Source organism: Carassius auratus, chromosome 6 (assembly GCF_003368295.1).
Source record: "Carassius auratus strain Wakin chromosome 6, ASM336829v1, whole genome shotgun sequence".
Lineage (NCBI taxonomy): Eukaryota > Metazoa > Chordata > Actinopteri > Cypriniformes > Cyprinidae > Carassius > Carassius auratus.
In genome coordinates, this window is record NC_039248.1 from 24,518,599 (window position 1) to 24,532,898 (window position 14,300).

The following is a 14,300-nucleotide window of genomic DNA, read 5'->3' on the forward strand; positions in this document are numbered from 1 at the left end:
CATGTGTTTAACGTGTGTTTGGGTGATGTTAGCATGCGTTTGCTTGATGTTAGCGTGTGTTTGCGTGATGTAAGCATGCATTTGTGTGATGTTAGTATTTGTTTGCGTGTTGTTAGCATGCATTTGCATGTGTTTAACGTGTGTTTGGGTGATGTTAGCATGCGTTTGCATTAGGGATGTCAAATTTCGATTATTTCCATGATCGATCGTCGTTTAAATTAACGATCAATTAATCGATTAATCGTTAACCATAATACTGCAAAATGCGTCTATTGCAGGCACGCAGTCAGCGGTATGACAGGATGTACAAAAGCCACACGCACACACAAAACGCTTTCTCACTTGAATTAAAGAGGTTTTAGTCTGAATAAAATGCTAGTAGCAGGATTATAAAATGAATAGATGCGATTATGATCTTTTGATAAAATGAAGAGAGCGCGCCATACTTTTGAGGTCATTTTACTTTGTTGACAGTTTCCAATCCCGCACGGAGAACGCTGAACGTGCCTCTTTAAACGGTTTTGTGGTGCTCGTTGTTGTATTTTAAAGCACAATTGCAATGTTTTCAACTGACATTATTGTATAAAATTATCCGAAATGTGGAGCGCGTGTGACTGCGCTGCACATTAAGTGAACTACATCGGCGCTGCTGCACCAAAACACAGTTGCTCACATTAATTTGATCCTGCTGGATTCTGTCCTAGAAAATGTCAGATTTTTAAAAATCCGGCATACAGCGCATTAGATTGTGACAGTGCATGCGTGCAGATGAGGATGAGCGAGCGCGGCTTTGGCTAGATTTATTTGGAGGTTATTGCTCATGTCTCATTCGGCACAAATCGAAATGTTTCCATATTCGCAATGTATTTGAATGTTAAACTATTATTTATAATGTAAACTTGTACTTAACACGCATTCGCGGAAAAGATGACCCTCTTCATATGAGCAAAAACGTCCTTGGCATAACAGCAGAGTGGACCGGTATACTACGGTCTATTTAAACTGACCAGTGTAACCTTTTAATGTTTAGTTGACATTTTATTTTGATAATGAACAGACTGCGATGTAAGTTTGAATCGCTAGAATATACGTGTGCAGCAGGCTCCGGGGCGATCGAAACAGCTGAGACATTAAAAAAATATATATATTTTCCGCAAAAGTGTTTACTTTCATTTGTGCACACTCACAATAAAAACAGAAGAGTTGTGCTCTTGTAAAATAAAGCAAACAAACAGAATGCGTTGTCATCCTTTTTTTTTTTTTTTGTGAACTTATGGAGCGCCCACACTTCTGTTTTAAATCCGTTTATCTTAATTAGCCTATTTAAGTCGGATATATTTCGCATAGCCTATTTAAAAAAAAAAAAAAAAAAAAACATGAAAACAAATTGTTATTTTTATTTTGGCCCTATTACTTAGTAGGCTATACATTTTCCTTAAAGCATCCCATTTTGTCCCAGGACTTAGAACCTGTGCCCTAGTCAGGTCCATGCAGAAACTTGTGAACGATGCTCGGCGTCACCGTTTAGTGACAGCAGTGAATGCTCCAGGAATGTGTCGGTCACAGCGCCTATTAATCGCTGTTTTGAATCCAGCAATTATTTATTTAGAAATGATAAGATCTGATTATGAAAAGTGTGGTATAAAAGCTTTGTTTATTAGAGGAATAATAGGTTAACTGGAAAATGTTACATCGCGACCATGCTTTTGGACCCCATAGACTTCATTTACGCGGCTTTGTTCTGGTTTGCCGGTTGGTCACGAATTTCCACAAATTCAGTATATTTAGGCATTGTTTCTTTTCCTAAATCTTCATAGTCTAACCCTCTAATTTCCCAGGTTTATTTTATTATCTTTCGCTTTTAATAACTGTTTTCGCATCTCTTACTGTGGTAAACATGGGAAGGGAAATTAAAGATTTCATGAATTAAGAATTCGTTCGATTTATTAATTTGTTCCCTTATTTCACTTAAATCATGGGTTATTTAGGGAACAAAATTAATAAAACATGGACAATTGCCACATTAATAATTCGTAGGAATGAATTAACAAGTTGTAGGAATGAATAGACTACCTGTCCTGTCACTGTGTCCCGCAGCCCTGCAAAGCGCACGATATAAAACAGTTATCTGATGAAATGATTAGTAACTACATTTCTATTGCTTTTAATGTTGAAGAACTTTTATGTTGTTTCTATTTTAATGTACTTTAAAGTTTAAATCACATTAAAAGCTTAATTTGTACATTGTGAATGAATGATGATGCTTTTATATATCGTCACCGTCACTCACAGCCGCTGGCACCTGTTGAGTGCGCATGAGCCGCACGCAGCCCAACACTGAATCGGTTAACCGACCATCGATAGCCTTAATCGATTGCATCTCTTATCGACAATTAATCGATCATCGATTAATCGTTGACATCCCTAGTTTGCATGTGTTTTACATGTGTTTGCATGATGTTAGCGTGCGTTTGCATATGTTTAACTTGTGTTTGTGTGTGTTTGCGTGTTGTTAGCATGCATTTGCATGTGTTTAACGTGTGTTTGGGTGATGTTAGCATGTGTTTGCATGATGTTAGCATGCGTTTGCGTGTTTAGCTTGTGTTTGCATGTGTTTAACGTGCATTTGCGTGATGTTCGCGTGCGTTTATGTGTGTTAGCTTGCATTTACGTGTATTTGCATATTTAGCGTGAAGTTTGCGTATGATTGCATTATGTTAGCGTGTGTTTGCGTGATGTTTGTGTGATGTTTGCGTAATGATAGTGTTTGTTCGTGCCACAGGCAGCGGGCCGGGACAGTGACGGGCGTGTCGGTGAACGTAGCATGTCTCCTGTCGGTCGTGCTGGAGCCGTACATGCCGTCTGTCAGTCAAACCATCCGCCAGCAGCTGCAGGCTCCGCCCACCTGCGTCAGCACAATGCTGCAGAACACGGGGACCTTCATCTGCTCTCTGCGCGCAGGACACTGCATTGGCACGGTACTAACTCCATAAACTTAATATTTAATATTATTGGTTTAATATTAGGTGTCATAAGGTGTGAGAAAAAACAGCGTAAAAAGAAATATTAACATTAACTTTTTGTTCATTTTATTTGAATTAATATATTTATTTATTTTTACCTCTCCTGCAGGTCAGTCCTTTGTTCCAAAAGCTGGAGAACGAACAGATCGAGGTTCTGAGGAAGAGATTTGGAGGACAACAGGTCTGTAAAAGACACTCCTCCATTTAATAATTAACCTTTTTTTAGGATGAAACTGCTAAATTGTGGTTTTCCAGGTCAGACATGCTTATTAAAAGTAAATAAAGAAATTATGAATTTATAACACTATTAAATATATTATTATTAAAATTAGAAATGTATTAAAGAATTATATAAAATAATTTTTCAGTTTGCTCATATATATGAGAAATTACTCTCAAAAGATAATTTAAAGTCATTGTTGTTAAAAGCTGCTTTTTGTGAGTCTGGTCTTTATCAAATTATTTTAAAAAATCCTTTAAGTTTCTGAGCATTATTCTGAATTATCCTTTTTTAAAGCAGTAGTTTATGTATTAGCCATTTCATTTTTTTTGCTTCGTTTTTTTTTTCTGGTACAAGCTTGTATTTAATTCATACAATCAATAAGCACAAGGACAAAAATGTGTTTATAACATTACTTTAACATTACATAACGAAACTCACTGGACAAGAGATACAAGAAAGAGTCGTTATATCAGAAGGAACGAATGGATCTGATGAAGATATTGTCTGCGCTTGTTTGTCTGATTGTGTGATTTAATCTGCTCTTTCTCAGGCAGAAGAGAGTGTTAAAGTGAAGGTAGGTGTGCGTGTGATGCTTTGTGTCTCTGTTTTCACTAGAACTGACTGTGAAATCGATTCAGTGATGATGTCTGTATTTAAAGAGCCTCAGCTCTGGATCAAAGCCCTTCGCTGGCAGTCGCTCGCGCACAATCTGCCTCTGAGCACAAACAACATCTGAAAGACAACAAGCCACATTTTAGATTCATTATAACCTTTATTTAAAAAAAATGATGAGCTGCTCAATACCTGCATGTACTAACTTATTAATCACGTGTGATTTGTTATTTTGTTGTATTTTTATTAATAATGGAATTATGTCACATAATTATTAAATTACATTTTTAAAGATAAAAAAATGCATGCATTTTTTTGTTAGGAATGAACAATATCTAATGGAATTACATTATATTTAAGAAAAAAAATGCATGCTTTTATTGTTAGCAATTAAAAATATTTAATGGGATTATATTATATTTAAGATTAAACAAAAATGAATGCATGCATTTTTTTTGTTAAGAATTAAAAATATCTAATGGAATTACATTATTTTTAAGATGCATGTGTTTTTGTTAATAGTTAAAATATTTCCTATTATTCCCATTATTCTATTATTATTATTCTTATTAATTAATTCTATTTTCAAGATAAAAAAGAAAATGCATGTACAATATTTTTTGTTAGTATTTAAAATAGTTCCTATAATTATTGTATTTTCAAGATGTATTTATGCCTTATGCATTGAGTTGCATGAATGCATTAAAAACAAATCTTGTATAATTTTGTGGCTTTAATTGATTTCCTTTTTTATTCTGAAACATGCACACATGATCTATTATTTGAAATATTATACATTTTTTTCTATTTCTAGACTCCGAGTTCCAGCAGCGCTGCAGTCGAAACCAAACCCAGATCTGGTGCGGCGCAGGACACAGATCCAGAGAGAGTCAAACAGCTGACGGCTTTAGTGGCAGAACAAGTACGAACACACACACACACACACACACACACACACACACTGCTATGTGCATATATGAGAAATCTTGAGAAAATCATCTTTAAAGTTGTTCAGATGAAGTTCTTAGCAATGCATATTACTAATCAAACATGAAGTTTTGATATATTTATGATGGGAAATGTATTAAATATCTTGATGGAACATGATCTTTACTTAATATCCTAATGATTTTTGTCATAAAAGAGAAATGTATAATTGTGTCTCATACAATGTATTGTTGTCTATTTCTACAAATATATGTCTGTGACACTGAGGACTGCTTCTGTGCTGCAGGACACTGATTTCAAATAAAAATACTGAAATAACTGTTTATACATTTGTTCTTGGCTTTTCTGTGTTATTTACGGTAATATACACTAGTGTATGGTTCAAGCGTCCGTATGCCACCTTTTTGTCTAAAAAACTTTCTTTAGTAGCTTCATGTATTGGCAATTTTATTACATATATATATATATATATATATATACATTTTTCTAATTTGATTCTTGTTAATTGCCCTCACTTTAGTTAATTCTTTAGCAATTGCATAATTTTACAGTGCCATGAACACACTGACATTGTGATGAATATTTTCTCTCTTTAAATGAAAGGTTTTGAGTGTTGAGTTAAATGAAGATGTGATGTTTGGGTTCGATGCAGGTGTGTTGAACAGTTATTAGTGCTGGTTTCTGATTAATCGCTGTGTGTTTGTGTTCCAGGGAAATAAAGTTCGAGTCCTAAAAGCTCAGAAAGCGGAGAAGTCTGTCATTGAGAAAGAAGTCGTGACGTTACTGGATCTCAAAAAACAACTTTCTCTTGCGGAGGGCAAGAACCCGGAGCCGGCCGCTCAGAAAGGAAAGAAGAAATAAAAAACTGATCATCGAGGAATATTTTCTGAAACCGTATTGAACTAAATACAACAAATCATTTTTAAATTGCAATGGAGTCTATTAAATTATCTTTTTAAAATGCATTAAATCCAATGTTTCTCACTGTTTCATGTTACTCCGAAACAACCGTATTTTATTCAAACACTCAATAAAGACAAAAAACATCAAAGAGTCATTTTAAGATTTTAATAACAAAATGAGTGTAATACAATTCCGTATTCTGCTAAATAAAATTCAGATAAAAATGTTTCTACTCTAATACATTATTTGGGCATGCAGGTTTACTGTAACTACAGTACAAGGTGAATCATGGCATGGTGATTATGGGATACATGTATAGAAAAATAGAAATGATATCAGAGGCAGAGAGTATGTTATAAACCACTAGCTCTAAAAATTCTGAGAAAAAAGTGAGAGCAAAATCCCTACGGATATCCATTCATAATTTCATCTGAACACACACACACACACACACACACACTTAGAGGCCTCGGGTCGATGGTGAGAAACGCTCACAATTGTTCACTATAACAGTCCTGAGCTACTAATCTCTGTCAGCGAGGAGGTTTTACACGATTAAAGCCCTTGGTGAATGAAACTGGCTGCTACAATCACGTCTCTGATACAATCAGCTCTTTATCATCACAGGTCTGCTACATTCCCTCAAGACTCCTCTGCTCTTTCAATTACACAGAAACTTGATTAACCTTCCGGTAGATAAATATTATCAGACCGATCTCACAAAACCGGTCACAAAACATCCCCAATGCAAAAAAAAAAGAAAAAAAAAGGCGGTTTTAAGTAGCATTACAATTTTTTGTATGCTGCATTTTGATTAGCGCAATGCAAAATATGCTTTAAAGCACTTGTTTGACCGTCTCATTTTTTTCTGGTTTAAAATTATTTTAATTTATTGCATTAAGCTTCATTTTTCTAATTGGTCGTTTCTTATTTCCTTTTGATATTTTAATTGTTGTAACATTTTATTCTTTAATCGAGTCGTTACATCTCAGCATTTATACAGCAGAGCAGTATTTGCATTTCATTTAAATGATGCATTTGTCTTTTTAAGGCTAATATGATTTCCCCTTAAATTAGGCTTTCAGTTTCTTTTTTTTTGATCGTTTTATTGCTGTAATTTTATTAATATTATTTGTAATGTCATTTGTGCAATTCTAACATTTATCAAAAGTGTTACAATTTAACAAATAAGGTTACAAATAAATAGTAGCATTTGCTTTAAAAAACAACAACGATCATTTCAAATTGTATTTTTTAACGGCTTTTTTTTATAAAAAAATCTAATTGTCGTATTTGCTTTCGATACTTTTTTTTAAATCTTATTTATAATGTAATTAGTTCAGTTGTTAAATTTATACATAGTTTATACATTAGTCTTTTTAATTTGCTTTAATTAAAATTACGCTTCACGCAAACTTTTTTATTTTATTTGTTATTGCTCATTCTACTCCTCTGATTTGTAATCTGTCAAATTGTAATATTTCTACATTGTAGTTTTTGCCTTTATGCTGATTTTTATAATGTTTTTTAAAAATTCTATTAGTTATTTTAAGTTACTGCAAAAAAAAGTATAATAAAATTAGAATCCGGCTTTATTTGTTAAATTGTATCATGCATACATTGTAGCCTTTGCCTTTGAATGCATGTCACTAAATCTTCATTTATTTTCTGAACAAAAAAAACGAATTTCTTCTGTGCTTTACATTCGTGTGGAGTTTGTTCCGTCTCAATCTGACTTCCTCTCTCTGTCCCACGTGTCTTTTATCTCCCTCTTAACATGCATTTCCCAGTCACCGCTGATTCCTTCACCTCCTGGTGTTGACGAGTCTCTCGATGAGCGCCCGGCGCGTCCGCTGCACCTCCTCTCCCAGACGCTCGATCTCGGCTTTGAGCCGCTCGTTCTGATCCGTCAGCTCCTGCACCTTCCTCTCGTTCTCCTGCTCGCGCTCCCGTCGGCTCTTCTTCCCGGGGGACGGGGAGCACGGCGCTCCTCCTCCTCGTTTTCTCTTTCCCGGGCGAGCGGTGGAGACGGGAGGAGACGGCGAGCGGGACGCTGAGGAGCAGGACGATGTGTCCGGGACGGTCGGGAGCTCCTCCTCTTCGCTGGCGGACGGAGAAGGAGACTCGTGATGGGAAACATGGTACATCGTCTCCACCGATCCGACGCCTCCTTCGCTGAGGAGCTCGAAGAACTCTGGTGGAAGCAGGTCTCCTCCGGACGAGGTGTGCTCCGGCTCGCCTCCTCTCCGCTCATCCTGTCGCGCCGGTGAGTGGACGACGGGCGGCTCGTCGGTGACCCGTTGAACCCCGTCGCCCCAAACCTGGCCCTCCGTCAACCAAGTGAGCGAGCAGCTCTCCAACACATCCAGAAACTCAGGCTCCTTCTGCATTTAACAAGAGAAACCCACTGAAGTCTACGGGACGCAAGTCACCTTTATTTATATGTGAGCACAAACCAGTCGATGCATTGATGTGTGGTTTGTTCAGAGGACAATATCTGTCTGAGATACAACTATTTGAAAATCTGGAATCTGAGGGAGCAAAAAAATCTAAATATTGAGAAAATCATCTTTAAAGTTGTTCAAATGAAGTTCTTAGCAATGCATATTACTAATCAAACATTACATTTTAATATATTTACAGTAGGAAATTTACTTAATATCTTCATGGAACATGATCTTTACTTAATATCCTAATAATTTATGACTGGTTTTGTGCTCAAGGATAACATTTAGTGCTTTTAACAATACTGAATGATTCCATTAATGACACAAATGTCTTTGATACGATGAACAGTATTAAGTTTCCTACTGTAAATATATCAAAACATTATTTTCGATTAGTAATATGCATTGCAAAGAACTTCATTTGAACAACTTTAAAGATGATTTTCTCAATATTTAGATTATTTGCTCCCTCAGATTCCAGATTTTCAAATAGTTGTATCTCAGACAGATATTGTCCTCCTCACACACCACACATCAATGAGAGATGATTTATTCAGCTTTAGATGATGCATATAATAATACAAATTTAATAATATAAAAAGGACAGCGGTAAACACTCAATTTTCGGTTAAAGTCAGTTCATCATTGATTCAGTCATTAGAGTTGGGTATTGTTTCGATTTGATCAATTCCGATTTGCTTCTCAGTTCCCCAAATCGATTCCGATGTGGTAAAAAAAAAAGTCAAACTTTTAGATAAAGCATATTCAGCGTCTCTTTTTGCAAAACATTTAATTTCTGCTAAAACCAATGAACAAAAATCAGCCGTCTACATAAAAACTGGACTCGGCTAAGAGCTGCACGATTCTGGATAAATTTAGACTTTCATTTAGACTTGATTTTTGTTTAAGTGGAGGTTGTAGTTCTCTCACAATTCTGACGAAAAAATATATAAGACAACGAAACAAAATCTAACGGAATTTCTGAATGGTATGATTCAATGACTCATTACCGTTTTTGAACGAATCATTTGAATGAATGATTCAAAAGACAAATACATTTTTATCAGCCCCTTTTCGTACCTAAATAAAAATAAAAAATATGCGCACACAGGAATCAATAGGCGGAATCGAAATTAACATTTTTACAAGTAACCGAATCCTGACATTAAATATTCAATTTGTAGAATTGGAATTTATTTTCGATTCCCAACCCTAGCGACCATCGAGTGCCGTTTTTGACGTTACTGACCTCGGAGCAAGGCGGGGCTCTTGTGAGTTTGGCCCCGCCCGCATCGGAGCCCAGTATATCCTGCAGGTCTTCATACCACGCCTCCAACTCTGCACCACACAGCGGCCCCACGCCTGGGGGATACAGCCACTCCGCAGTCATCATCCAATCAGTCGCTATCCACAGACACAACACGATATGCTCCCACACCTAGCACACCAGACCTGAGCGGGAAAAAAAACGAAGAAACTGTGCAAAAGAAGTAGAAAACACTGAACTCAAGCTCCCTCTAAACATGCATCAGCGCAGCGAAGCTTCACCTGCGACGCCGAGTTTGGGAATAGCTGATTTATCTGGGTGACCCGCTATTATACGCGACTTTGAGATTGACTGCTCGGCCAACGAGTGACACATAGTGGCCAGACAGCGTTACAACACAACAAACAACAAACCCAGCGCTTCGAAACTCTGCATGCATGAACTAAGAAAAGTTTCGGTTTAGAATTATAGATCGATAGATAGATAGATAGGTTACTAAATAAGTGATAAAAAAGATGAACCTTATAAAAATTGCTCACCTCAAAAGTGTCTCTTGTCAATCAAGTTTGAATGTGAGTTGATGGCGGTAAATTGTCCCAATGATTCTAGAGAAATAAAAGATTGAAGAGCTCAAGCCACAGATCATGGTTGCAAAACGATTAAAAAATAATTAATAATTGTTATACAAAACATTTCAGCTAAGAAACAAACATGAGCCAGAAGGCACAATGAAGAAAAAAAAAGAAACTAATTCTAGATCATTGAAAAAATATCAAATGTTTCATAAAATGACTCCTAGCTATTACTGATTGTTTAATCTTTAATCTGTAATTAGGTCATTGTAATTTTTTTTATGTAAACAAAGGCGCATTTTGTGCTCGAGGGCGCCCCCGGCGTGAGTCTGCGTGCGCGCACACGGCGTCTGTCAAAACAACCCAATGACTCTCAATCTCAACGTGCGAAGACATTCAAGTTCAGGTAAAATAAAAATAAACCACATTATTCCAGAGTTATAAATACGATCAGAAAACGACAAACAAGCTACTTTAGATGTCCGTGTGAAAACTGCCCCTAACATAAACACCTGATGCACACCCGCATTTTATAAAAAAAAAATTAAACATAAAATCATAACGCGGAGTGAAGCGAGTTAAAAAAAAAGTTTTTTCTATTATTAAGCTATTAATAAATCGTTGGGCTGTTTATTTGCTGTTGTCTAGCTTTACTCCAACGGCGACTAAATTGTAAATCGATTATTTTAAAAAGACTAGAAACGCGAATTGACTTCTTATGTCACTTAAATAGTTTTAATTGATTTTCTTTTATAAACCTCGTGACGCTTTACGAAACTGACAGCGAGACGATGACGTCATGGAATCAAAGTAACATCAGTGAGGAGACAAAGGGCGAACAATCCGAGGCGAGATAACGCTTTTAAACTACTTTAGCGATGTAAAGACGCGACGGATCGTCCTTTATGTCCACATCCGATCGGTTTCTTGAATTGTAACAAGTTGAGTCCCGCTGACGAAGCGTTACTGGCGATCGATGTAACAAAAATCGTTAGAAATCAAACGTTCGCTAAAAAAGTTCTCGCGTGAGCGTCTGGAGCGGAACTGACAGCTGTCATCTCGAAGTTTACGAAGCAAGTAAATATTATTAAACAAGAACAAAAAGCGCAACAGTGTTGCGTTACAATAAAGAAAACAGACTGCAAATAAAGAAGAAGAAAAAAACCGCTGTGAAATTTGAGTTGAGCAACTGTATTCCAAAAACAGCTCGGGATAGTCGCCAAAACATGCGCATTCCCGATTACCAAAAGGGGAAAAAAGCTTGACATTCACCAGCAAGAAAAGTACAACAGATAACAATAAAGAATAGAGATATAGAAATGACACTCACCCTTTTCTTTTTATTATTTCTTCTCCTCGGCTGTTTCGGATTCAGGGTCTGTGCGTGTTTTTGTAGAGATTGGGGATCGCTCATGTTAAACATTGTTCAGTTGAAGTCACCGAGTGTGGATTTCGGAAACTCCCGGGAACATTTATAGAGAGACTCCAACCGAACTCTGGGGGAGGATCTCAAGGTGCAACCTAATAGAGATTTGGAGAAACTGACAGGAGATGGTCGGTGGCTTGGACCAATCACGTGAGGCGGTGGAAATTCTTCTGCTTAGAGACATCCAATCAACAGCCGCGCTGGGCGGGAGGGGCGGGACTTGATGACTTTGCTGGTTGTTCTCGCTCCGCGCGAGTTTGTGTCGAACAGGGAGAAGTGATGCAGTCATAAGACGGCCAGGACGAATTTGGGGCGTGAGGGAGTCACATGAAAGGAATGATGCAATCGTTGGCAACCGGTTTCTAGTTGGAGATAAGACTAGCAGAGCCCGAGCATGTTTTATTAAACAACCTTTCGTTAAAAAGAATAAAGTGGCGAGCTACCTGATGTAGGAAAATCTTTCCATTTTTGCTTGCGTTCGCATAAGCGCACATAAAATTAGCCAACGTTAATATCCGCGGTCGTGTGATTTTATAGGCTACGCGTTTATTCGCTCTTTTTCATGTTTAATACTCCCTCTGTTGTGACCTGAGGCGATACTTTCATGTTTCCAAATGCATCCCGTTCAGCACTATGGAATGATGATATTCCATAGGAGTTTGGAGAATCCCTCCTCCTCCAGTCATCATACAGAATCCGTGTAAAACACGGCTTCAAACAACTAAAGAAAGCGAATGGTTCAACTAGATCACGTTACTCTTCAACACACCTGTTTATGATTACCAAACGAGCCCATTAAGTAAATGGTAAAGGTCCAATAAATGATAAAGCTCAATATCTAGTTCACAGATTAAGTATTAAACTCTATTTCCCCCCAACATGGATCATATATCCTACATAGGGCACTTAAAGTGTGAAGGTTTCAAAATATTATTCTAGTTTTCAGAATGCTATTATTTGGTTATCCAATTCTTTTTTACAGTTATTAGTGTGCTGACATAACATTTTAATTGCTTTTAAATGATTGCGTTGACCTGTAAAATGTTTACGGTTTATTCAGAACCAATGGTACCGCCCTAAAGACATATTTCTTCAACATGGATCCTATAGCCTAGACAAGGAACTCAAAAGTGTGGATGTTTCAAAACATTTCAGAAAGCTGTTATGTTTATCCAAAGTAATTACCTAAAAAAGTACTATTTTAATGGCTTCATATCGTTCGAAATGTACAGTACATTTAATATTTCCCCCAACGTGGGTCATTTAGCCTAGATAGGGCACTCCAAGTATGGATGTTTCAAAACATTATTCAAATTTTAAAAATGCTGTAATTCAGTTATCCAAAATGTAACATGTGTACAACATTTTATTGGATTTTTAATATATATTTCACATGGAGTGACCTGTAACTTGTCCAGGCTTTCATCTTTCATCTGAACTCATGGAGATCAGGCACACAAAAGCATTTTTTTTTTAAACATTACTAAAAATAATTCTGTCATGTTTATCCAGAGTAATTATTTGAAAAAGAACTAATTGCACTGTTTCAATGGCTTCAGAATACATGTTGAAATGTGTCTGAGAACTGTCCTAAATATTTACCCCAAAATGTGTCTTAAAGCCTAGATAGGGCACTCAAAAGTGTGGATGTTTCAAAACAGGTGACCTGTGATGGATTTAATCTAAACCCATGGATCCACCCTATAGAGTATTTTCCCAAACCTAGATAAGACTGTGGTTGTGATCAACTAAACGCTCAACACCAAGCTCTTGAGTAGTTAAATAATATAATTTACACAGCTCCCAAATTCCCAAAATACTGCTCTGATTTCAGTTTTTCCACACATTGGGGGAAAAGAATTATGGTAGTGACTTGTTTAATAAACAGTTCCCACTGTTTAACTGCTTTAAATAATGTATTTTATTAGATACAGCATGGGATGACCTGTAACATGTTGAAGATTTAATATGAACCCTAAAGGCAAAGTATTTATTGAGCCTAGTTAAATGACCTAATATAATTTACATGGTTCTCAAATTACATGGGTGTTAAAGAAAAAAAAACACTGCTCAGGTTTCACTATTAATCTTGATCAATGGGGGGGGGCGTTATTGGAGTGACTTGTTTAATTAACAGGTCCCAGTGTTTAATTGCTTTAAATGATGTATTGCATTAGCTAGGCTACAACACGCGGTTAACTGCTTCTCGTTAGTATTCCCAAACTATTCCAAACACAAGAGTTGAGTAGTTAAACTTGCATGGTGCAAAGCGTGCAATGTATTGCCTAGCAACAGCGCAAGTGGGATGCGCGTGAGGTTAGCGAATAGAAAGCCCAAATACTGTTTCCAGGAGCAGGGCGCCGCTCGCGCGGAGACGCGCTAACACGTCACGATCGGTCGGCTGTTGCTGTGTAGTCTCCCCGCTGCCTAATGGTTATCACCTCCGAGCGAGTAATTCTATTGGCAGGTTATGCTTTTATTCCCCAAAGTTGTGCTTACTCGACATTCCTTTTAAGTTTGAACAGGTTTAACTCTTAATAACTCCCAAACTTTGTCGAGTTAACCTGCTTTAAACGCGGTGGGAGGTTGATCCGATTTATATTTCGAACTCGCACCTAATGTTTATATTGTGCCAACGAATCACATTTCTGCTCAAGAGACTCGTTTTACAAAAGCATATGCTTTTGTAGAAGCATCTCCTCAGAATATGATTTCCTACAGCTTTCCTCCACACTAAGTAGGTTTTATTTGCGATTTCCCTCAGTAATTATAAAGTACTTATGGGTGAACCATTTTTTTGTTTTCTCAGCTAACTGACACAATAAGGCCAATAAAGACGCGCGTGTGTGTGGAATCATCAAGACTAACGGAAAGATGTT

The 14,300-nt window shown here is 37.0% G+C and overlaps 2 protein-coding genes across 3 annotated transcripts in view; one reads left to right on the forward strand and one right to left on the reverse strand.

Annotated features, from left to right (window-relative positions):
• LOC113102970 (methionine--tRNA ligase, cytoplasmic) overlaps window positions 1–5,856 on the forward strand; it is a 22,931-nt gene extending 17,075 nt beyond the window's left edge. Inside the window, exons 18-22 of one of the 2 annotated variants that reach the window (XM_026265919.1) lie at window positions 2,783–2,978; window positions 3,133–3,204; window positions 3,797–3,820; window positions 4,673–4,780; window positions 5,518–5,856. In XM_026265919.1, coding sequence (XP_026121704.1) covers window positions 2,783–2,978; window positions 3,133–3,204; window positions 3,797–3,820; window positions 4,673–4,780; window positions 5,518–5,667 — 550 coding nt within the window. In that variant the 3' untranslated portion in view covers window positions 5,668–5,856. The remainder of the gene's footprint in view (window positions 1–2,782; window positions 2,979–3,132; window positions 3,205–3,796; window positions 3,821–4,672; window positions 4,781–5,517) is intronic. The other variant, XM_026265926.1, reaches the window with a different exon arrangement.
• A 4-nt stretch (window positions 5,857–5,860) lies between these two features.
• On the reverse strand, window positions 5,861–11,490 carry LOC113102985 (DNA damage-inducible transcript 3 protein-like). The gene is made up of 4 exons (XM_026265937.1): window positions 11,326–11,490; window positions 9,963–10,028; window positions 9,406–9,608; window positions 5,861–8,093 (listed from the first exon to the last, which is right to left on the reverse strand). The coding sequence occupies exons 3-4, from the start codon at window positions 9,547–9,549 to the stop codon at window positions 7,515–7,517; spliced, it is 723 nt and encodes a 240-aa protein (XP_026121722.1). The 5' UTR covers window positions 9,550–9,608; window positions 9,963–10,028; window positions 11,326–11,490; the 3' UTR covers window positions 5,861–7,514.
• Between the last annotated feature and the right edge of the window lie 2,810 nt (window positions 11,491–14,300).